A 24876-nucleotide genomic window follows, 5' to 3' on the forward strand; every position below is an offset into this window, starting at 1 on the left:
CCGTAACACTCACTCACTCACAAAATGCATTCGAAGTGACTTTCCGAGCTGCTGGCATGCGTGGAAGCAATCGAGCAGCCGTTGTTCATTTTCTGGTCACGAGTTGTAACCCCTGTTAAAAAAACAGTTACAAATAAATAAAGGGATCCTTGGACGTTTGAAAGAAATGTGAAAATTCGACGAGAAACACATTGAAGTAAATATCTGATCATATCACTAAACTATTGAATGAAAGTAAAAAATGTAATCAGCGTACAACGAGTTAGTTCCTGTTTCAATAAAGTTTTGTGAAAAAAAAACAACCCATCAGAGACATCATAGCGAGAGCCGTTACCGCGTCTTTTGTCATTGTTCACGGCTAACCTGCGATTATACTAGCAATTGTAGGCATAGCTTGGAAAACTCTCCTTTAAAAAAAACCAAAAAGCTTCATTTTGGCTACATGTTATGTGGGATTCGCAAAAGACAAAATCCCAAACTAGATGAGTTTTGGCCAGGTTTTTTTCCCTTGATTCCTTGGACGATTGGGAGTCCTAGTGATCCGAGCAGAGAACTACCCAGACCAGGAATCCAACATGGATGGGATTCATCATAGAGCTCTACATCAATGTTGCAGTAGGAATTGGATTAATGATTTCGTTTTGATTGTGGATTGCTGAACTTTGAGAACTAGCATATGCTTATATGGATTAGGGATTCCCTAAACTGGAGTAAAGTGGTATTTTTATCACTTATTGAATGAACCTTTTTGTATTTTATTTGAATTGTCAATGAAATTTGAAATGTGTTATTGTGTTACATTCTGACACGAAAACAAAATCTTATCCGTGTGCATACAAGTAAATGTTGCAACCAATAGGTTTATCAACCAAAATTAAACTGAAATAGAAATAACAGTCTTCGTAAACCAAGATTAACAAATTTATCATTTCTCATCCAACACTAAACCAGACCAGAGAGTGCTTTCACTATAATTTATGTTAAACGATGTATTTTGCAAGGGTCACCTAAAATGTGAGCCCTATGTTTGACAGCGCCAGTGCTGTGGTCATTGGTGGTTGCCGCGGCATTTGCATGTCATCGTTCCTTGAGAATTAAAGGGCACTGCTTTGTATTTAGATGTGTCAAGTTGCCGTTTTCCTCCGTCGTCTGGCAACCGAGCACCAAAATGTTCAAATGTTTGATACTCCATTGGTGACGTGCCGTTTTGTCCCAAATGGTTCGCCCGCACGCCTGACACCAAGAGCAAAAATGCCGATCGCCAGTGCAAGGTGTGCGCTGGGCTTTATGGAGCATTGTGGGAATGAGTTCAGCCAAAACGTCGTACAATGAATGACCAATCACCTGCAACTTAAAAAGGGCAATATAGTTGGATACTGCGGATGAAAATAGTAAGATGATGAGATAAAATCTAAAGCCTTTTTTACAGTTTCATATAGATCGCTAATGGTCATTTCTAATCTTATTTTTGTGCCAGGCCGTGGACTATAGTCAGACATTTACCGGTCCGTGGAACAGATAAGGGTGCCAACAACTTGTCCATTGTTCCTCAAAATGTTCAAATTAATTTTTGACTCTGGTTTTTCCTCTGATCATTTTACCACCGATCAAACCTAGAACTAGTCCAGTTGTTTTTCTTCCCTCTGCCTAAAAGCATAGGTGCTACACTGTGTTAGCTTTAGATCAGGGGATGGTGTCATAATAGTCTGTAGTCTGCAATAGTCTGTGCAGCCCTTTGAGACTCATTGTGATAAAGGGCTCTACAGATAAACATGACTTGACTTGAAAATCTTTGAAAATGATTTCTCTATTATGATTTAAGGGCAAGTGTATCAACTTCACAAGAAGACAATCCTCCCCCGCTCCTCGCTACCCCATCTACAAAAATCCTTCCTCGCACATCTATACCCTGCCTTACAACCCGCAACGACGCCCCTCGGTCGACGTTTCGGATTTGCCTCCCTCTCCCATTGCCACGCTGCCCCCCCTGCCCCAATCGCCTCCGCCGCCCTCCTACACGCCCCCTCCCTGCAGAACTCTTCCCCCCGTCTCAGAGCCGTCTCTACACATTGCCTCCTTAACGCTTGGTAGAGCCCCACCCCCATCCCGCCCACCGCCACGCCCCAGCCAGGAGGACTACTGACGCACTTGTGAGTCTAAAAGAAACCTGAATATTCTCGCCGTCATCTGAAAACAACAATGTTTTTCATTGGTCATTATCTGTGTTTATTGAACAGTTATTTAAAGTTGTCTCAGATCTTAAGCCTTAATCTAAACCCGTCTTGCCCCAAATTTTGGGTCGTTTCGGGCCTTAAATGTCAATCATTACGTTCAGGTCGGGCTGGGATTCTCTCTTTCTGATTTTTTTTTTTTTTACTAACATCACAATGCGCTAAGGCTTTTCAAGGCCTCGAGCAGTTTTGGCCACGAGGCCGTCGTAAGTCGCCTCAACCTTACACGTACTATACTAAACTCGTGCAATGTCAATTCAAATAACTCCTTCCTGTATCGGTCTATTGTCCACCTGTCATTGTTCTTTTTTGTCTTCCTCCATCTCTTTCTCTCTCTCTAAGGGCCGCACTAAATTCTTAGGGATTTGCTGCTGCTGTTGTTTATGGCCCAAATTTCAACCCCTTCAAAACAACAGACGGCCTTAAAATGTTTCCATCAACTCTTAAAAGGGGCAATAATGCACCAAAATGATGGTGCCGACCACCGTTAACCTGGAAGAGGGAAATTAACTCTTTAAAAAATCTGTTAGTGATGAAAATTGTCAGTTAATGTAACCTTTGCAGACACAGAAATATAAGATGTAAATCAGGGGTCTCAAACTTGATTTTCATTGGGGCCACCAGAGCTTGTATCTCAGTGAGGTTGTGCCACATTAGGTTTTCCTCGCTAAAAGCCCTGATTAAAAAAAAGTCAATGTTCTCAAATTTCTTTCAGAAAACATACACAAAATAAAACATAGTCAGAGGTAAGCAGGGGCGATTCAGCGGCTGAGTTTTAAGTGCATCCAGGCCGCGGTTCTGAGGTCATAGGTTAGCAGCCTTCCTGTGTGGAGTTTGCATGTTCTTCCTGTGCTCGCGTGGGTGTCCTCCGGGCACTCTGGTTTCCTACCAACATTCATGTCAGGTTAATTGGTGACTCAAAATTGTTGGGACGAATAAGCATGTGAACGGTTGTATATCTCTGTGTGCCCTGCGACTAGCAACCAGTTGAGGATGTCCCCTGCCCACTGCCTGGAGTTAGCGACCCTTGAGAGGAAAAACAGTTCGAATGATGGATGAATAGGATTATTAAGAAAATCAATCAATCAAAAGACCTAATATGAATTGAAAAATTGATTTACTATTATTCAGATTTTAATCTTTTGCCTTTAATTTTCTGAACATTAACTGTTTTGGCTTCTTGCAAAACCTTTCATCATAACATAGGTTTTGTGATATATGACAGAGCTAATACAGCCTACTTGTTTTTTATAACCGTGGTCAAGCAGACAAAACACGTTTTGTTTAGCATACAGATGCTGCCCTACTTACGCACAAGATAGGTTCCGGACGATCATTCGTTAGTTGCTTCAGTGCTATATTTTGTATGTTTAAGGTTTGTACAAGTATTTTTGAGGCTTGTATAAGTAACCTGTATTGTTTTGTACTAAAAAAATAAACATTTCATAAAATAATATGCTATATAAAGATAAATAAAGTTGAGTTTAACTGACTTTTGGAAGATGGGCTTCAATAGATAGGCGACTTCCTCCTCCGTGGTAAAAAGTGGCCGAAAAAAAGCGATCCAACCATTTTCTCAACAGCATCAAGCTTTCTTATTCCACTTTCATTTTAAAAAGAAACGGCTTGCCTCTTCTTTCCACTTTACACCAACCATATTGAATGGATGCACGAAATATTAAACAATAAAAATGTCGAAAGTTCTTAGCGTGCTGGGGATACAGGACAGTGCGTTTACACACAGGAAGAAGAAGCCGGATTTTTTCTTCGGGGTGGATGCTGGGTGAGCTCTCACAGCGCCACATGCCGGTAACGGCGTAAAGAAGCACTACAGTACTCTCCTGTTCTTGGAAAAAAGTGCACAATACAAAATGTAACTTACAGCAATGTCAGGATAATTTTCGACATCCCGAAAAAATGTTCGTATCTACAGTTTTTCGTCAGTCGAATGGTCGAAAGTAGGGGAGCATCTGTAGTTGTTTAAAAGGCAGAAGCCCACCAAAAGGTATTTGCGAGGTGCAGCCATTATCCTTAAAACTTCCTTCTGGAAGAAGCTTCCATATCGCACTTTTTCATAAAACTTACATTTTAAGGCAAGGGCCTCACAATATTGTTCCACAGGCTGCAACTGGTCCCTCAGGCGGCATTTTTGAGACCCCTAATGTAAATGCTTATACAGTCTTAGTCTTAGTTACAAAAGACAGGCTTTAATCTTTTGTAATACATCAATTCTCCTCCCAAGTCCTCGTGAATTAAGTATGAAATTGTGGGTTTGCTTTGGGTTCGGTTCTGCAAATCATGTTAATTGTTGGGGCTCGGGCTGGGTCGGGCTTTAAGACCCACGCGTCTGGATCATGTTGGATTTTTTTTTTTTAGACACGATTTTAGCTCTAGTCCTCAGTGTCTCACAGGTTTTTTCTAGGAATCAATTCTGCAGATTTTTGCATAGTACTGAACGCTCAAACCAATCAAATGACTGCCTTCTTTTTGATGGGCAATTGGAATGAATAGTTGACATGTCTAGTGACAAATATCCCTTATACATGCCGGTTATTTCCGCATTTAACATTAATTAAAGAATGATATAATTTATATCATTCACCAAAATCTACAAAGTACCGCGCTTGTTTGCTCTCGCACCAAAAAAGGGCCGGACGTGACTTTTCGGAAGCATAGACTTACAATACATGTGGATGGATACAACTGTTGCATGCACTATATATGGACCGTACCATTTTTGCCATGGGGGCAGAAAATAAAAAGGGGGAAACAATCAATACACATGACAACTTTAAAGTGCAAGTCCCACAGTACTTTGCAGCATAAAAATATTCTAGATGAGGGAAACTGTGTGTACCTTGCTAGAGTACCTGGTTCCTACTTTATGCAAACTGGTGGTTATGTAACAGTTAAATGACGAAAATTGAGGCAATACTGTCGTTATTTTTCTAAATCTGTCAATATAAAATGTAGGCTATGCACTGCCTTAAAAAACAACTAATATCTCATAAATATTGTACATTTTGCGGGGCAAAATAACATCTTATTTTAACCTTCTGAAAAGAAAAGTGTGGAGATACGTGTTTTTCACATGAACGCTTCTCTCATTGTTTTTTAGAGGACAAAAGAAAAGTGATTTTTGTTTAGATTTCAAGGGGTTGTGTGCAATGAGTTTTGGAAAAAAAAACAATATACTTTTACTTTTGATTCTTTTGTTCTTGCTTTGTACATAAATTATCTTGTTTCACGTTGCTGTGTAATGAAGAAACAATGTCTTTCAGGATGAGCGATTTCTTCAAACACATAAATGATGGCCCTCTTAACAGTTTAGACATACCAAGACTAGAATGTGCTAGGTCATTGTTTTTTTTTGTCATTTTCAAATCCTGTTTTTAAAGTTTGTGAAGAAAATGTGTCATTTAAGATCTGCAATTTCAAAATTAGCAGTGCAGTAATCCAAACTATTCACTCCAGATTTGGTCAATTTAAAGGATAATGGAGTAGCCGGGATTGTCCGTCTATACGGGACACTGTACCTTTTAATTAAGTCAAGTTAAGTCATGTTTATTTGTGATGCCCTTAATCATAAGGAGTCTCAAAGGGCTGCACAGACCACAGATTATTGCAATCTGGACAACTTGGGCCGTGTATTGTGCAATTTGGGGGAACAACCTCCTTCCAAAGCATTGAAGATGGGTCATGGCTGGGTCTTCCAACACCACAACGACCCGAAGCACACAGCCAGGAAAACTAAAGACTGGATACTAAGGAAGCAGATCAAGGTTCTAGCATGGCCCAGCCAGTCTCCAGACCTAAACCCAATCGAAAATCTTTGGATGGAGCTCAAACTCCGTGTTTCTCAGCGTCAGCCCAGCATCCTGACTGATCCCGAGAGGATCTGTGTGGAGGAGTGGGCCAAGATCCCTCCTGCAAAGTGTGCAAACCCAGTGAAAGACGACAGGAAACATTTGACTTCTGTAATAGCAAACAAAGGCTACTGTACCAAATATTAACATTCATGTTCTCAGGTGTTCAAATACTATCACAAAAATACATCATTAAAAATCATGCATTGTGATTTCTGGATTTTTCTTTTTAGTTTATCTCTCTCACAGTGGGAAAGGATTTACAGTGAATATGATTTGTAAGTGGGAGAAATAGCAAAATGGCAGGGTGTTCAATTACTTATTTTCTTCACTTGTATCTAGGGTTACCTTGGATGCTATTGGGAGGCCGGGAACAAACTAGTTGGTTTTCACTTAAAAATTCCCTCAAGAAAGGAGCAATTCTAGATACAAGCACAATCTGGAAACAAATTAATCTTGTATATAGAGGTATCGCTGTATAACAATATCTTTCTTGGACAAGGATCATTTAGTTCTCAATTCCACTTATTGGCATCGATGTGGAAATACTGGCGTGGAGTGGCGCCATTTTGCAGATAACGTAGTGAACAGGCATTGTGGGAAATGTAGTTTTGGTAAAGCACTATTATGACCCGATTATTTTTAGACGCTCGAACATTAAGCTGTCATTAAATAATGTGATGGGCCGCATTAGGCCCGCAAGCTATGAGTTCGACACATGTTCCTCTTTTTGTAGAAACTAATAAAAGGTGTGAAATAGAACAAAAATATTGCATTTTAATAAATCTGATGACTTAAAGGCGGAACATATATCTTTGACAACAAAAACGAAATTCTTTGACGTCAGAAGATTTTTGCGGTTTATCCTTCTGGAAAAACCACGAGGTGGAATTTTGTGTGGCTGCGTCTGTGATTTGATAAATGCCTTCAGAAAAAAAATCTTCTCTGAAGCTACTTGCTCCCTCCCGTCTGTCGCAAACACGTTGATGGACGTTTTTGTTTTTATGTTTGTTTTCTTTGCAAAAGAAAGTGAAATGTTTGCAGGGTTTACGTTCTGAACCTTTTTTCAAAAATCAGCAGCGGTCCTTAGGACCCAAAAAAAAACCCAAAACATTTGTGTTCAATTCAGGAATTCCAAGAAGACGGTATTTGTAAGACAGTTGCCAACAAAATAAAGAGGTGGATTACAGTGTAAACTATTAGTTTTGGGCCTTAAAGGGGAACAGGTTTTTTTTTTATTATATTTTTTGCTGACTTTGGAAAAATGTGTTATTGCAAGCAATAGCTGTCAGGAGAAAGTAATTTGTTTATTAGGGTGATTACAAAAACTTAAAATAAGGAAAGGAGATGTCGATTAATGTTAGGCTCTCAAGGAGAACAATAAAGGACCGTACAAAACCCTCAAGATGTAATAATCCAACCTGTTCTAAAGTCAATGTAAACCAAACCTAGCATTATTAAAAATAAAACAACCCAGGCTTTATGAGTCTTCTTTGCAGTGTTCACTAGCCAAAATAACAAACCTTGTCATCAAAAGCATGCTACTTTACAAGCGTTCAATAGTCAAAATAAACCAACACTGGCATTATAAGCATTCTTCTTTGCAAGTATTCAATCGTGAAAATAAACCAACCCTGGTCTTATAGGCATTCTTCTTTGCAAGCGTTCAAAAGTGAAAAAACAACAGCCTACAATTATGAGCATTATTCTTTGCAAGTATTCAATGGTGAAAATAAACCAATCCTGGGATTATAGGCATTCTTCTTTGCAAGCGTTAAATAGTAAGAAAATAAAAACATAAAAAAAACTGCAATTAAAAGCCTTCTTCGCCAGTATTCAATAGTCAAAATAAACCAACCTTGACATTATAGGCATTTTTCTTTGCTATTATTCACAAGTCAAAATAAACCAACCCTTGCATTATAGGCATTCTTCTTTGCTATTATTCACAAGTCAAAATAAACCAACCCTTGCATTATAGGCATTTTTCTTTGCAAGCGTTAAATGGTCAAAATAAACCAACCCTGGCACTATAGGCAACCTTTTTTCCAAGTGTTCAATTGTAAAAAAGGAAAAAAAAAACCTGCAATTATAAGCATTCTTCTCACGCATTTAATAGTCAAAATTTATAAGCCCTGGCTCTATAGGCATTCTTCTTTGCAAGCATTCAATAGTCAAAATAAACCAACCCTGACATTATAGGCATTCTTCTTTGCAAGCGTTTAATAGTCAAAAAAAAAAACCTCTAAAATTATAAACCTTATTCTTTGCAAGCGTTCAATAGCCAAAATATACAAACCTCATAAGCATTCTTCATTGCTTAAAGAATAAAAACAAATGCAACACTTATTTAGACAAATGTATTGTAAACATGATTTTCTTATCTTTGATTCAATGTTTCTCATCAAAACCCCAAAGAGTAGCCTTAGTAAGCAGATTAAAGGACAAAAAGAATGTAAGAATACTTTGTTTGAAACATTTGGCGGGGAACTACCAAAATGAAAGACACTTTCCCAGACCATAAAATCATTTAGAAATGCAACCCATCTCTGCAGTTGCTGCTCAAGGGACCAATCCTGCAAAGAAATCACAAAGGTGGAGTGGAAGATAGTAAATCCTAATACTGTATATATCTTTTCCATATGTTTTTTAATAGCCTACATAAGGAAAGTCGGGTAAGATCATTTAAGGCGTTTCTCTGGGAAATTTCAGGAAACGGACAGTAAAAGTCAAAAAACGATGCCGTAATTTCCCTGCACTGAAAATATGTTCATAAAATGGTAAATGAGACGACGTAACTTGGGCCAAAATAGTAAAAATAGAAAAGTTTCCTGTACATGTTTGGGTTCTGTCAGAAACGGCAACAATTTTGCTTTTGCGTCTGAGGTAATTTAACTTGCAAACTACATGTTTTTTCTCATTTAAATAAATAATACTTCTAATTGCGGTTCTCAGTACTGGGAAAATGATAAAAATAAATAATTTCATACCGTAATTCTGGTATCATAGCGAAGTCTGTGCCGTTAACTTTTGCCTTCTCACTGAAAAAGGGCGCACTCGTGTGGTCAATACATGAATTACGTCACATATTAACAATCAAGTTTTAAATATTAAAGAAATTCTAATATTAAAGAAAAAAAACATCAAGTGCAATCAAGCGATTATTATACAATAAGTATATTATATTATATGTAATTAACAAGGCAACTGAAGAGAACTTGAGGTTGTTTAAAAAAATACTACTCAGTGGGAGTGATCAAAACTAACGATGGAAAAATACCGTATTGTTACAAGCCGCTGCCCGTCGAGGTCCAGCTTGTCTCAGAAGAGCGGGATGATGCTTTACACCAAAAAAAAACGGCAACCAGATGATGAAGGTGCTGTACCTGAGTCAGATCACGAGACTCCTGCTACTGGTAACCATGGATATCAGTACTATCCGTTTCATGTGGGGGAGTAAACCCCTACCCCAAAAATGTTCTGGGGAGGAATAGGTGGTGAAAGCTGTATTTGCCTACAACAGGAAGTTGTACCCTGACGATCCAGGTTGCTAAAGGATCCGTGAACGTAATGGAAATACTTCCTAAAATATATAAATTATTACGGTAATTAAAAATAAGGCACAATTCATGAACTATCTTCTGAACTTGCAGGTCGAGAAATTTCCATTCATTTGACATAACATGAGCCTCATTTAGAGGTAGCTGAGACATGTGTCTGCCATCTTGCTGCTACGGGTACCCCTCCCCCCAAAAACCCAAAACTTTCTGAAAGACTAGGCCAAAAGGAGTGACAAAAAAATCGTGTCTTTGATTCTCTGTAGTTGGTACTCTTCCTTGAGCATCCCATCACTCGTTTTCGGTTGCACTACACAATACAACAAGATTCAGTGTCCAAATAATACACACTGTCCCTTTAATCCTGCAAACCACTTCAGAAAATCCTCAAAATTCAAACTGACATTGGAAACTTGTGTGCGTTTAAAAAAATGTCCCTTTTAATAGAATGTCAAGTGGAACAATCACTTGAAAAAATACTCCTAATCAGGCATTGAATACACAAAGTACATTACATATATTTACCTTGTCAAATACTTGATATGTTTTACTGCTTGTAGCAGGAAACTGAAGACAAACAATTCTAGAGCAGCTGAATTCCAGTTTGTGTCACTCGCAAGTACGGACAAAAGTAGAGATTGGACGCAATCATCGATTACATATAAGTTCACAAGTTTCTTTGGTTCAAGACTTAAATCCACGACTAAAAAAATATATATGGATATACAGTACTTTTGGCATGTAAAACTCTTCAACAAACCTTCAACTAAAATGAGAAAATATACTATGTCATCATACTTTTATAATGAACTTCTTTTTTGCAATTACTTTGAAAAAACAAACACTTACCATTAGCAAAACACTTTTTATTGTTTTAGTGTATTCTACTCTAGTTTGAAGCTATTTTAAAATTTTATCCTTGTAAAAGAAGTACCTTTATTCTGAAAATGAGCAATTTCTCAAGCAGATGCTGAATTGGTTATTGTATTTTTTTCAAATAGAAAATATATCCTAAAAAGAGCCCTATGACCCAACATCTGTTAGATAAGACAACCTTTCCTGTTTTTTTACGTTGCTCTAGGAACAAGATACAATATCCTAAAACAAGAAACATATATGTATAATCATAAAATGGTCTGCCAATGGTCCACAGCACAACTTGCTGTGGTTGACGGAATAATGATTTCTGGTGTTTACCAGAAGATCCTGGAGGATAACATCCAGCCATCAGTTCATACCTTCAAATTGAATCCCTCTTGGATCAAGCAGCAGGAGAAGAATCCAAAACACACCAGAGTCCAAAAACAAAATAAAATGAAGGTTCTGTAGTATGGATTGAAATCCAGTTGAGATGCTGTTGTGTGACCTTAAATGGACAGTTAATGCGAGAAAGCCCTCCAATATGGCAGATTTGAAAACTACTTGCAGAGAAGAGTGGGCCAAAATTGCTCCACATTACCAATTATCGTAAATGTTTGACTTATGTTAGCGCCGCCAAAGGTTTATGGGGTTTTTCATATGGGGCCAGATTTGTTTTTGTGCCTTAATAAATGAAATCAAGATTTCAAAACCTGCATTTTGTATTTCCCTTGGTTGTCTCTGTGTGATATTCAATTTGGTTTAATGATTTGAAACCTTTGCGAGTGATAAATATGCAAAAAACACAGAAATCAGGAAGGGGGCAAATACTTTTTCACGGCATGTCATTCCAATTCCAGTGAAGCAGGTCCTCTGTTCATGGTTTATGTTGAGAGCACCTAGGCCGGAACGGGGCCCCGCTAAACGGGTCGTCCGGGCTCCGGCCCCCGATGGTCCAAGAGTGAAGAGGACCCACGGCCACCGAGCTGATGGCGGCCTGCCTGCCTACCCGGGACACCACACGGTGAACGGCCGCGGGCTGCTGGGGTAGAGGTGTGGGCCTGGCTAGCGGGGGGCACCGACGGGCCGCACCCAAGCGCTCCTTTTTGCCGAAAGGCGCCTGGAGGAAGATGTCCGGTGATGAATCAGCATGCTCGGGGAAGGCACTGCTTACTGCAATCTTGGTTTTGAAAGGGGCCAGAAGGAAGATGTCGGGGGTAGGCGGGCCGCTCTGGGGATGTTCCCCTGAGGAGACGGGTTTGGGTTCAGGGGAGGCAGGTGGTCCGCTCCGTTCTGCTGCAGGAGCAGTTTCCTGCACCATCATTTTGCCTCTGTTCTTGTGCATGTTACTGGAGGGCGCCGCCTGCTGGTCTGCAAGTAGGAATACAATTATGGACAGGTAAGCTTGAGAGTAGGGACTAGCGCGTTTATTAGTTTCTAAAGCGCATTCCGTTTTTCCTCAAGAGAAGTCAACGCTTGGGTGCCCGCAAGGTTCCACCAGGATTTTTGGTATTTTAAGACTTTAAAATACCCCATCTAGTGAAATTTAAGACCCATTTCACACCTATTCTGCCATATAGACGCAGGAGGCTGGTGCCGGGTTGAGGTTTGATTTGCAAGTATGGCGGACCACGCGGGCACAGAGGGGGGACTGCGGCCAGGCCTGGATTAAGGGTAGGACAGAGTCGGCCGTGAGCAAAACCGCGCCTGGGTGGGGGACGGACCGACCCGAGCGCTGAGGTAACTTGCGATCTGTTGCTGTCAAGAGGAGGGTACCAGGTATAGGGTTCCGGCCACCCCCGCACCAGGGCGAACACCGTGTAATGCGATGCACCCTATATACATTTGACTATAAGGGATTTTGTACGATCAAATACAAATTACATTTAAATGCAAAAGATATTCACTGGCTGAGCTGTGGGGCGAGGTCAATGCAACCTTGTGAAGAATGATGTTTACAGGAACAGCGGGCAACTGGGACAAAGGGCTGATAAGATAATCAACGCTTCTCGACTCAGACGGCCCTGATGATGTGGAAACGCTCGGGGTCCAGACATCGAGGTGTGGGGGCGTTTCCCGGCACGCCCATGGAAGGAGCTGGCACACGAGCTGGCGGAAAAAACGTGGGCCGGGAGAACTTCAGAAGGTCGAGAGAGAACGAGAGAGAAGGCTCGACGAAGACTATCTTTTAGAACAAAATGTATTTTTCTGTATTCCCTATTATTAATTTCTGGCCCTGTGAGTAAAAATAGTGTGATAATATGAAAAAATCTAATGTTTTTATTTCATATGGACCACTAGTGGTTTAGTGGTGATAATTCAGCGCTCTAACTGCAGCGTCCTGGGTTCAATTCCCGTTGTATCTAATATTTTATGATTTTGTTTAATGATATGGTAATATACAAAAATAACTGTTTTTTAGGGTAAAGTGTGTTATACACAAATAAGACACAAAAATAAACTTTACAATTTGTAACATATTAAAAAAAAAAACCACACAGGCTCCCTTAAAAAGAATCAAAATATAAATAAAAATGTTTGCAGCTGTAAAAAAAAATACATCATATAATACAAGCCAATTTCAAGTTTTCAACATTCACATCAGCCATAAAAAAAAAAAAAATAAAAACATATTGCCTGCAGTCGGCTCCTGATCGGTAGGTAGCCGGCTTTTGTCGTTCATTTTAAAGAGTTGGCTTAAAGAGCCGTTACTTTTGTGAACAACACATCACTACACGAAAGGAAGACTAACAGGTAAATGGCTCGATGCAAAAATTGCGTACAATTAAATATGAATGGACACAAAAAAAGGATTAGGTAAGCTCAGGAGTCTGGATAAAATAAAAATTGATTAGTGCAGTAGTTGTCAATTTGGGGTATAAGGGAGTCACGAGATTTCAAAATAAAGTTTAAAAAAAAAATGTCAGGGATAGACATTATTAAGACTATTTAGTGGCTATATTTGCACAGATAAAATACATGTATATAGTTTAATTCTACATGATGGTGGAAGCAAAGAACTTACGTCCTTCCTGGCTGAGGTCCCAAACAGAGAGAGGGAGTGGTTTATTTCCCGTCAGAGAAATCAGTACAGACAACATGACTTCAAAATAAAAGAATACAAGATTGATAAAGGTACAAGAGATATAATTACACTCATTGTTGAAACGTTACTTTATGTGTGTGTGTGTATGAGAAACATTGTTTTTATATTTAGTAATATAAAAACAAGCTAATTACCTTGAGACAGAAATTCAAGAGATTTACATTGAAAACCTGACAAAAATCATCATCATAAATTATTTAACTCATGTAACAGTAATCATTATTTGATTTTATATTGAAATAAATCATTGGGTTGTAAAAATACAAGTTCACGATTGTTATTTAACCCTTCATCTATTTCTAATGTTTATCAGGATTTTTCTAAAAAAGTAAAAAATAATCCCTAAAGTGAGAAAATATCAGATGACAGGTAGAATATTTTATCAATGTTATAAAAATAATACCTATTATTATTTAATTCTTTCATTAATATTTTGCATTACTATAATTACTTTTTAGACTCATGCACTTTCTAGAGAAATTTTTAACATGTTACCTAGTGTTTACCATGTTTGTGTACTGTAATGCCAAATCTAATTCACCCTGGTCATCTTGTAAGGGGGGATTACCAATTGTGAGGCCCCTTCTCAAGTTTTTTTTTGTCACCATTCAAAATAGCGACGATCATACAGTTGGATGGGCAGTTCATGCGATTGATTATGTACATAGTATTTACTAATGCCGAAAGAAAAGGCTGAGTCGCAGAAAAAAAGGGGTCAAGAGCAGTGTTCCCTCTAAGCTGCGCGCGTGCGCAATTGCGCACTGCTCGCACATTCTCAGCGCACAAGAAAATCTAGCCAGCGCACAAAAATGAGGGCTCAAAATTACTAATTAAGAAGCGACTTAAGTCAAAGTTACAGTGCATGAAGGTAAAAATACACGGGTTCCCCTGACGTTGTGTCCTAAATGCGGTATTTTGAAGTCAATGTCGAACGAAGTTGAAAAGTAAAGTCAATAGAGTTTGTCGAGAACCGGCCTCTTCGGCTCGGCTCACTAAAAGGAATCGGCTCTTTCGGGTCCTAAACGGCTCTTCGGGTTGTTTTTGCTTCTTTAATCCAAACATGACCAAATATTATGTAAAATTATGCACAAAATGACTTAAAGGAATGGTGGAATAGAACAAAAAAAATAAATAAATATCAAAATGAAAAAGTAGTGAAAAGCTGAAAAAAAAACAAAAGGAAGAGAAAAAAAGAAGGAAAAATTTAGAAAAAAGCCAGAAAAAAAGAAAAAGAAATTTAGGAAAAATGTAAATAAAGAACAAAAAGAAAAAGTAACAGCTCGGAAAAAAAAAAAACAATGAGACTATCATTGTTTTTTTTTTTAAAGGAATTTAAAAAAAGTAGAAAAAATAACCACGGAAAAAAGAAGGAAAAGTTTGTGTTGCATTCAAATAATTTCCAATTATATCAAGTGAATCTTGTTGCCAACATTGTACTTCCACTGTGATGAAGTACAGTTCTGTATCTTACAACCGAATAAATAAGCCCCCAAAAATGTTAATATTATGCGACAAAATATGTCAGGAAATAAAAAGAAATGGATATCTTGTGAAAGTATTGTAAGAACAAAAGACGTTGGTAGGCCGTACAACCTTTGCAAAAGTACATGAGTCAATTCTCTCAAAAGAGAAAAATAATTTTGCATTGCCGGAAACTCAGCAAAATGTTTTGGACATGTTTGATAATTAATTATCTTGCCACACTTGGGATTATGGTTGCTGACTGTTGTTTCGAGCGTTGCTCACCGACTTTGTGTGAACGCTCAGACCCGTGGAAGATTAGAGGGAACATTGGTCAAGAGTGTTGTTGACATTCGTGGAAGCAGCAGCGACCGACACGTCCCCAAGGTTTTGAACCCGGAAGCAAACCCGCCCAGAATTTCCAGCCGGGATCGGGCATAAAACGCCAATCACGAAGTCAGTCCGGGCTTCTCCCTTTCCTGCTGATTTGTTTTTCTAAATTATCCACTTCATACTCTCGAGCAAGACCGGGTCAGGTTGGATTTTTTTAGGCCCGATCTTACCTCTTCCCCTCACCTAAAAGTTACTAAAACGATTTTGTATCTAATTTTGAGCGAATGTCATATAACAGTAAAGCACCTCGAAATTGCAACTTGTATACTTTTGTCGAAATCCCTTTTGAGCAAGTTGAAAAAAATTTAGATTGGCGAAAGGTTTCTGTGCTCTCACCGCCGCAACCCAGGTTCGATTACCATTGCATACAATGTTTGGCAATTTTAGTATAAATAAATACAGTAGCTCTACTTTGGTTTTATGATCATTTATGACAAAAAAATACTTTTTGGGTAGAGTGCCTTCAAATTCGGTGAAAAAAAAGACAGTCAGTGTTAATCAATCACCAGGCTCAAGCTGACGTTCACATTTCTGTTTTATTTGGCCGTCCCTCTGGAATGATGTCACAAGTATAGGTGGAGCACAATAAAATAGAACACATACTAGCTTGGACTGATTGGAGTTTTTGGAATATGAGGACGAGCAAAAAGTTTTGAGGGAAACATCTCTCGGAACCGTACGCATACCGGACGACATTCCTGCTTGGTGGTTGGGGGGTGGCGGGAGGCTCGGGGTCACTGCTCACTTGTTGCTTACGTGCTTTTAGTGCCAAGTTGCATAGGTTTGGCCTACCCGCGACTGAGGGGGGAAAGGGGCAAAAAACAAGTTTCTGCTTATTAGATATAAGAAAGTGCAAGGGAGGGGTGATACAACACATTCTTAAAGTACATTTTACAATGGTTATTCAGAATATACACTTCATGGACAAAATGCATTATGATTGCTTCCATTGCCCCTCTATCATTTTCTTTCCGGTCTCAATTTGACTTTTGCAAAATGTTATTAAAACCTAGCCAAACCGATGTACAAAATATGCCCCCACTTTTAAACAGGCAAAATCAAATTAATGCTTGTGTCCTGCAGCCTGTGGCTTGTATGTGGCCAAATAGAGAAGTTATTCGAGCCCGCCTCGAAAGAGAAACATCTCAGTGGGAAAAGATTAGTATGAAAACATACCTTTAACTCCATAAGTTTAATTCAAAGCCAGTTATTTGCTGACAGAAACTGAAATACCACAAACAAATTTTCTACTGCTCTCTAAGACTTGTGTTCATGTGCAGTTGAATCATCGTCCTGAGGTAAATTTCCTTTTCTACAGTGTCCGAAATATAGCAAAGAAATCTCTGAGTAATGAATGTTCCCTGGACCTCCCTGAAATCTTAAAAAAAAAAAAAAAATACAGCAGTGCGAAAAAAAATTCTTACCCCAATAAAAGAAAACTAGTCTCGTTCTTGCTATACTGGAACATATTTTAAGCAAAATAATATATTTAAAAAGAGAAATCAATACTTTAAGTTAGCCAAATCTTCTACCATTAGAGTAGTCATTTTACAATATTTTAAAAGTCTTTTTTAAGTAACAGGAAAATTCTAATTAAAAATATATACATTTTAAAATGATTCATCTTGTAAAATAAGAAAGTACATTCTTAAACTTGCTACACAGTTTTTGTGCATATTATTCTATTTGGTGTTTTGAAAAGGGGGCATTATATGTTATTTTGCATTCATTTAGAATGTTTTGAAAATATTCTCAGGTAAAAGAGAAAATATAAAGATTAAAAGTAATGGATTTTAAAATGATTTCTTGTTAAATAACAAATAATTCTGAGAACTGCTTCATAGTTTTCATGCATATTTTCAAATATATTATTTTGCTTAAATTTACAATATTTTGAGCACATTTCTTAAGTAACAGAGGAAAAATAAACATAAAAATATATTTCTTGTGAAATAAGTACAAATATCCTTAAAATTGATAAACATTTTTCATGCATATCATCAAGTTTAGTGCTAAAAAGCGGCATAATATTTTGTTTTGCTTTAATTTGTAATATTTTGAACATAGTTTTCCTGTAAAAGAGAGAAAAAAAATATATAATATCTATGATAAAATATGTATTTCAAAATCATTTTTCTCAAAAAATAAGTAAAATAATTAGATTAAAACCCAAATTAATGAAATACTCCATTGACAAACAGATATAAAACAACTATAATGTGTACATATAAAATTATTATATGGTAGAGGTAATTATGTAATATAACACAAAAAAAAATGATCTTTAAATTAAGGTAATCTTGCTGGGAATAAGGTAAGAATATTTTTTACAAGAAACTTTAATTTATTGAATGTCTAAAAATCAAATTGGCGAAATAGTCAGTTAACAAACAAATATGAAACAAACTATAACATGCACATATAAAATTACTATTTTTAAAAACTACTCTTGTAAAATGACCAAAACAATCTTTACATAAGGGTAAACTTGCTGCCAATGGGGTGAGAAATATTTTTTGGCAGTGCTGAAAAATATCATTCTTATTTTAATCAAATCTTTATCGTAAAATAAGTAATTCTTAAAATTAAGCCGAATGTTGTTATCATTGCATGTGGAGTTTACCCGAGTCTGCACACAAGCACTACTTTTGTCCAATTGGAGCTCATTTGGACATAGTTCATTTCCAACAAGATACAGGATTCTTGCACATTTTCATGTCCAAATTCAAGGATTTGCTAAGGACTTTCAAAGACATTTTTTAAAATTTTATCAGAACAATTAAAAGAGAAAATCTGATGTGAATCATGTATTTTGCAGAGCCACAAATATATCTGCAATTTACATATGTGATTTCTAATCTTGTTTGTGCATATATCAAGAAATTAGATCTTGAGTAAATCGCAAATATATTTCGGTGTTAGGTAAAAATATGTAGCTTACATTTTTAGTTGCAGAAAGTTCTTCCCATTACACACGCTGCTTTTCTTTTTTGCATGGCCCATAATAAATGTCCATCATCGATATGTAATCCTTGTACTAATACACATTTCATAGTGCCATGTTTCTGTGAAGCATGCATCTGTCATCTCGGGCGTCGACCTGTAGGGGGTGATGGCGCTTCACGGGACAATGGCATACAAACTAATGCCAACCGCTGTTAATCATGAGGGAAGAAGAAATGCAACGGCAAAGCAAAACCACCAGAGAGAAGTGTGTGTCATTTTTAAGCAGACTTGTTGGGAAACATGACAAAGATTTCAGGCATTTACAATAACTTCAACCAAAATCCAAGCACTTTTCAATCCTTGGGAACACATTACGATTCAAGCATTTAAGGATTTCAAGCGCTCGTACAAACCCTGAAGATGGCAAAAGGAGAAGGCGTTAAGCCCTAAATGTCGGTACTTAAATTGAAAATTTCTCAGAAATTTCAGTTTTCCTCATTTTTTTGGTCAACTAAAACCATTTCCTCTTTCTGCATTTTAACGGCATTTCGAGGAGAAGAACCCTGGCCAGATTTGCAGCGAACAACAACACGGACACGGCAACTCAAACACTCAAACGCACGACACATGACAACGCTGCCACGCTTTTTCCAGAGCAACTCATAACAGCAAAGCCAAGGTAAACTTGACACAAAAAGCACAACGTTTTTTCCGCCTCCTTCCAGGTCATCCGAGCTGGCAGAGGAAACCCAACAGAGAGAAGCGTATTTTTTTTCGTTTGTTTTGTTTTGGAATAAAAATATAGTCCTTCATATCAGTCCATGTAAACACATGAGAACGCTTTGTACAAAGGAAGAGGACCGGAAAGGATTTCCACAATGAACGTATCATCAGAGAAACACAAAATGACATCCTCCTCCCTCGCAAACACGCAAACAGTCCACAAAGAGGAATGAAATATTCACATATTCTTTCAATATCATTTGATGGGTATACGTCATAGATTTCTTTGAAGACTAATATTCATTTCTTACATTCATTCTCTAACACTCTATTCATATTAACATTTATCGACAGGAAACAAAGTCATATATATCATATATGTATATATCAACAATAAAGCTATATGACAGTGACTTCATTATATACATAGGCAGGTGATGACTACTTTATGTACACTAATGGAGAGCAGAATATGAAAATGGATGAGGAGAAATGGAAAACATCTGACGTGATCTTCCAAGAATTTGCTAAGATATTATACAAAAAGTCAGGTCCTGCATGTCCTAATCAACTACTGATCCGATTCTGGGAAATATTGTGCAACATAATGCTTATCTTCTCATAAAATTATCACCTAAATAATCCAAAAAATCAGTGAACTACCGAAAAAATCTCCCGAACAGTGTCTTTATTTACGCGCTTGCTTTCTACAATTATTTGTCCATTAGCGCATAAGAACAAACGTGCTGCAGTGTAAATGATATGGCACACTATTCGTTGATATTAGGATGATTTGCATGGTATTGGCAGCTCAATTATAACATATTGCTTAGCCCAAAACAATATTCAAGCGGATACCGGATTTTGTTTCCAAATCTTATAATTTTTCTCCACAATTTCCAATGCGGATCACATTTCATCTGACGGCATGAGGAAAAGGCTACCTGTTTTGCAGTAACTTAACATGCTGATTCATAAGCAGCTTGAAGGATCAACTATTTATCCGTTTGCACTGTAACACATTTTAGAGAACTTACTCGAGTAAATAAATTCTAGGGCCTGAAGTTGAAAAATACAATTGAATGCTTTAGTTAAGACTTATGTGGTAATAGCAAATATGCTTTAGTATACAGTAGTAGGAATCTAAAATTTAAATTTCATTACATTGTTATACTTTGAAATTAAAGAAAGGATTAAAAAAAGTACGGAAATAAAATACATTCCAAATACCGAAAGTACTTAGTTGCACCAATGTTCATGTATTTTTTGTTGGGTCAATTCATATACAAGTTTTTTAAAGTATATTTATTTTGGTATTGCTATACACCTAAAAGAGAACTGTAGTTAATTTAAATACAGAAAACCTTGTGGCTTAATCGTGCACCAGACAAATAATGCATCTATTAAAAAAAATAATAATACGCATATTAATAGAATCAAAACTACATGAAGATGAAAAGAAAAAACAATATAATCATAATAAGTAAAACTAACTCAAAAATACAAGTAAAATATAATAAAAAATAAAGAAAAAATGATGACACCTTCACAATTGCAATAAAACCATCAAAATAAAAGTAGTGAACATAACAAATAAGAAATTGAAAATATGTATTATACGAAAGAAACTGCCAACAAGTCATAATTTGTGCCGAATAATATGTTTTGATATCACAGGTTGTTTCCGAGCTGTGACCTAAGGAAAAGACCGTTTAGAAAAGAATAAAAGATACAATTTCAGCTATTTAAAAATCATTATTTTTTAAGATAAATATTTGTACATAGAATACATTTTCACAGTACAGTAAACTTGTTTTTAGATAGATAAATCGTTTCTCTGTTTGTAAAAAAATGAAAAAAATAACACATTGTATGGCTAAAAATAACTTAACATTGATTTTATAGTACCGGTAAGGTAAACTTTCCCTCGTTTTACCATGTGTCCCTATTATTTTTCAAAACCCTTAAAGAAAAACTATGGGCTTTTCTGTTCATTATTTACTTTTGTGATTTAGGAAGGGCACTAAGACAAAAGCCCAACCATTGTCTAGATTTCTGGAGGGGTTTGAGTGACAGCTGCCATAAAAAAAAATGCTGCAGACATATAGCTCTAGGGGGTTTGTTTGTTTTTAATGTTAAGACTAGACGCTTGATTGCCAAGCTAAGGTGCAAAGAAAGGTTAGTTTGTCACTTAGTTTTATTGCTTCCCTATTGTGGAAAAGTGCTCTTTTAAACATTACCCACTCATCAATTTTCTTGTCATTTACCCCTCTTGTAATGGATATGTTTGAAACATAAGAATTTGAAGCGCAACTAAAACACGGCAGGTGGAATTCTGATCTAGGCAAACAACAACAAATTCACTTGTGCACAATGAACTACGACCACTTAGCACGAGGCTTATTGTACGTGACGACAATGAGCTATTGATTTCGCTAGCCGACATCATGTCATATTCAAAGGTTAAGCTGGAGCAAGAATGAAATTTGGAGAAGAAACAGACAATGGTAGAGTAGGGTGAAACCGACGGAGTGGTTGAGAAAGGAGGATGGATGGCAAGGGATGCACGAGAATGAGAAGGAGGCCCGTGAGTAATCCACGGCGTGACTCGAAGCTGGTCTGCGGAGAGGTTGCGGCTGGGATGGAGGGAGAAAAGGGGATTTTACAGGCCTACAAGTCGATGAGCTGGTCCACTAGTAGAAGTGAGCGGGCCAAGCTGGGCAAGCTGGATTCAGAGCCGCCACTGTTACTGCGCGAATGGCCTCCTGAAACTGGCCGGGAGACAGACAGGGGAGGGCAGGGCGGTCGAGCAAATAAATTGGGAAGGAAAAAGCAGGGGAGAGGATAAAAGGTGGAGCAGAGAGAAAGAGAAAGTAGAATTGCGCCTTTTAGAGATATGATCCTTTTTGAAAGGTATTCTCAAACAGAAATGTCTTTTTTTTCAGTTAGGCACAGACATGTAGTGTTCCTCCCCACAAATATGTTGCAAAGTATTCCACGTTTCAGGGGACTCAAGAAATATGGTCTCAAAGTTGAACCAGGTTGCTTGTTTGCTAAGGAGTTGTGACATCATTGAAGAAACACTCTCAAAATGGCGAATCCCATTAACACAACACGTGGAGCAAGCTCCGGAAGAGATACAGATTGTAGTGAATAGGGATTACATATTGCTCATTTCTGTTTGGAGATTATTGTAGCTGTTTGTTTGCGTTTTTCGCTGTGTGTGTCGCTGCTGGCGCTCGTTGGTTGCCATGGCGGAAGCGCTGGTTTGCAGTGTCCCTTGTTTTATTCCCGGCTGGCTTCGCGTTTATGGCCGTTGCCGTTGTTGGTTCCTAGTTAGCCTAGATGTTCACCCGGTGTTTTTTGATGAGCCAGCCTGGCGTTAGCACTAGTTTTGCTGTATTCCTTGGTTAGTTTATTTGCCATACCCATTTTTTTTTGGTTCCCGGGTAGCCTGGCTGCTCACTGTATGTGTTTTGGTCACCCAGACTCGTGGCTGCAGTTGCCTTTCTAGATCGGTCCCAGTTGCCCCCTTGTTGGTGGCTCTCTGTGAGTTGTTTTGCGAGTTAGCCACTTTTGGCTGCTCACCCTTTGTTGTACCATAACTGCAACACCTACGACACAACACCTAGGTATTCTCCACAAAAACTAAAACACTCTTCGACTATTTAACACGTCAAGCAATATCGCGACTAGCGTGCTTGAGTCCTGGTGTTCCTCCGATGATGTCACAACTCAGGATGACAAAAACAAGACATGTAGTCTTCAATATGCATTGTCGGAAAACAATTGGAATATACTGATGAAATACATACAGATTATATGCAAAAGCATGTACTATTTCCTCAAATTTTGCATGTTTAAGAAGTTGGTATAACCTTAAAAAAACATTCTCACTGGACCATGAGAGAAAAGAGCATGCCTTGCAAAATTGGAGAATGAGCTCAAGTATACTATGCGCTCCAGGAACATACCTTGGGAATTCTTTCGTCCAGTCACAGGGATGGGGTCAAATTCGTCCTCGGTGGCCGCCTCAGCGCTGCATTGTTGGGGTTCGAAGTCTGAGATAAGGAGGGATGAATCTGCAAAAATCAAAACCTTGTCAAGAAAATGGACGCAACCCCCCCAAAAAAATTGGGAATCAGGTTGGCACAAAACCCATAAAGGTTCGACTATATCCGTATTCGGCCCACCAGCTGAAGGTATATCAAGAGAAGTTTTGGGGGTATTATGATAGTCAAGGCTAGCACTGGGTGATATAGTTCAAATATCAAAATCTATCTGGATCATTATGATTTTTCATATTGATTATGAACAATCACCCCCACCCAACACATATTACTGAAAGTTGTATTGATCAAAGAATGAATGTTTCAGATTTCTTTCGACAAAAGTAACTGATTCTGAATCCGTTTTAATGAAAATTTAACCCCCATAGCTCATACAGAAAGAAATCTTGCTTAGATGCCCCAAATAGTTATGTTCAACTCAGATTCCTACCATCTATTTCACGATGTAACAAACCTTGAAATTCTCAATTATTTGAATGAAAAATTAAACTAATCATCAAACTGAATGTCTAAATCTCCTTCGCCTTCTTCCAACATAGTTCCGTGGCACCAAGAAACAACATTTGCTTAAGCTCATAAAACAAATAGGTTCAATCTGCAGAAAAAAAGAAAGATTAAGTAGTTCATAAATAAATGGTGAGAGTTTCCTATATTCCAGTCATTTTCTGTTCAATAGACTGAAATCTAAAGTGTAATAGCCCTTGCAAACAGCCGGCAAACATTATATCATTAATCCTTCTGTCGAGACAGGCTGTGGCTCCAACATGAATTATCGTATTTTCTGCGTTATAAGGCGCAGCCCCCAAAAATAGTATTTTGTGATTTTTTTCATACAAGGCGCACCAGACTATAAGGCACATCAAATTAAAAGAATTTTAAGGACTAAGGTGGCACAACAAAATACAAAAGTACCTTTTTGCACAACAATTGATCAGTCGGAATATATAATTGATCCCAATTGTACAGCCAACTCACAAAGTCTTAAAGCGCAAGAGATTCTGAACAAATTCAAGAGGACGGCATGGTGGGAAGTAGTTCAGTTGTTTTGAACTGAATGAAGAGAACGGATTTGAGGTAAGTAATTAGGTCGTCGAAAAAGATATAAATACAGTTAACCCCTAATATTTACAATGCTTAGAGCTGAAAAACAGTGAAACAACCTTTTCTCTACGCTGACATATCTGGTACAGTGGCTTAAAATAGTATGACAGAATGCCTTTTTATGTGTCGTATAGTCATTCTATATACAGTGCAAATGCCCCGTACGTTACTGTTCTATATCATTCCCCAAAAATTTCATTACAAAGTTGTTTTGTTAACGTTTGAGCGAGGGAAATATTTCACGCTGTGCATTTGTTGGCAAAACACAGCACAGTACCAGCTGGGAAGAACTGGTGAGCATCCAGACTTTTATAAGCTTTTAGCTACTTCATTTACGATATAGTTGTACAGATGATGTGGGTTAAAGTCAAGTTGGACAATTTGTTTACATGTGTGACTATGTCAGGGGGAAGAAAGTATGGGTCGGTCCTCAATCCCTCAAAATAGTGCTTTTTGTGCTTTGTGACAAGGGGAGCCACCTCATCCGACAGCTCCACAATATTCGTTTGACTAGTCATCGCCAATGGTGTTGAATAGTATGGCTTTTGTTGTTGTTATCTACTG

General features: G+C 37.8%; 2 protein-coding genes across 4 annotated transcripts in view; one reads left to right on the plus strand and one right to left on the minus strand.

Moving 5' to 3' along the window:
- antxr1b (ANTXR cell adhesion molecule 1b) overlaps window positions 1–6309 on the plus strand; it is a 31717-nt gene extending 25408 nt beyond the window's left edge. For both annotated transcript variants that reach the window (XM_088355792.1, XM_088355791.1), the window contains exon 18: window positions 1823–6309. In XM_088355792.1, the coding sequence (XP_088211918.1) occupies window positions 1823–2143 (321 nt within the window). In that variant the 3' untranslated portion in view covers window positions 2144–6309. The remainder of the gene's footprint in view (window positions 1–1822) is intronic.
- A 4324-nt stretch (window positions 6310–10633) lies between these two features.
- The window catches only part of LOC148350570 (AP2-associated protein kinase 1-like), a 33253-nt gene continuing 19010 nt past the window's right edge, over window positions 10634–24876 (minus strand). Inside the window, exons 19-20 of one of the 2 annotated variants that reach the window (XM_088355337.1) lie at window positions 23116–23223; window positions 10634–11883 (exon numbers count right to left, since the gene is read on the minus strand). In XM_088355337.1, coding sequence (XP_088211463.1) covers window positions 11390–11883; window positions 23116–23223 — 602 coding nt within the window. In that variant the 3' untranslated portion in view covers window positions 10634–11389. Of the gene's footprint in view, window positions 11884–21021; window positions 21913–23115; window positions 23224–24876 lie in introns of those variants that run through there. The other variant, XM_088355338.1, reaches the window with a different exon arrangement.

This window comes from Urocampus carinirostris, chromosome 16 (assembly GCF_059441175.1).
Source record: "Urocampus carinirostris isolate Australia breed hairy pipefish chromosome 16, RoL_Ucar_1.0, whole genome shotgun sequence".
In the NCBI taxonomy this organism is placed as follows: domain Eukaryota; kingdom Metazoa; phylum Chordata; class Actinopteri; order Syngnathiformes; family Syngnathidae; genus Urocampus; species Urocampus carinirostris.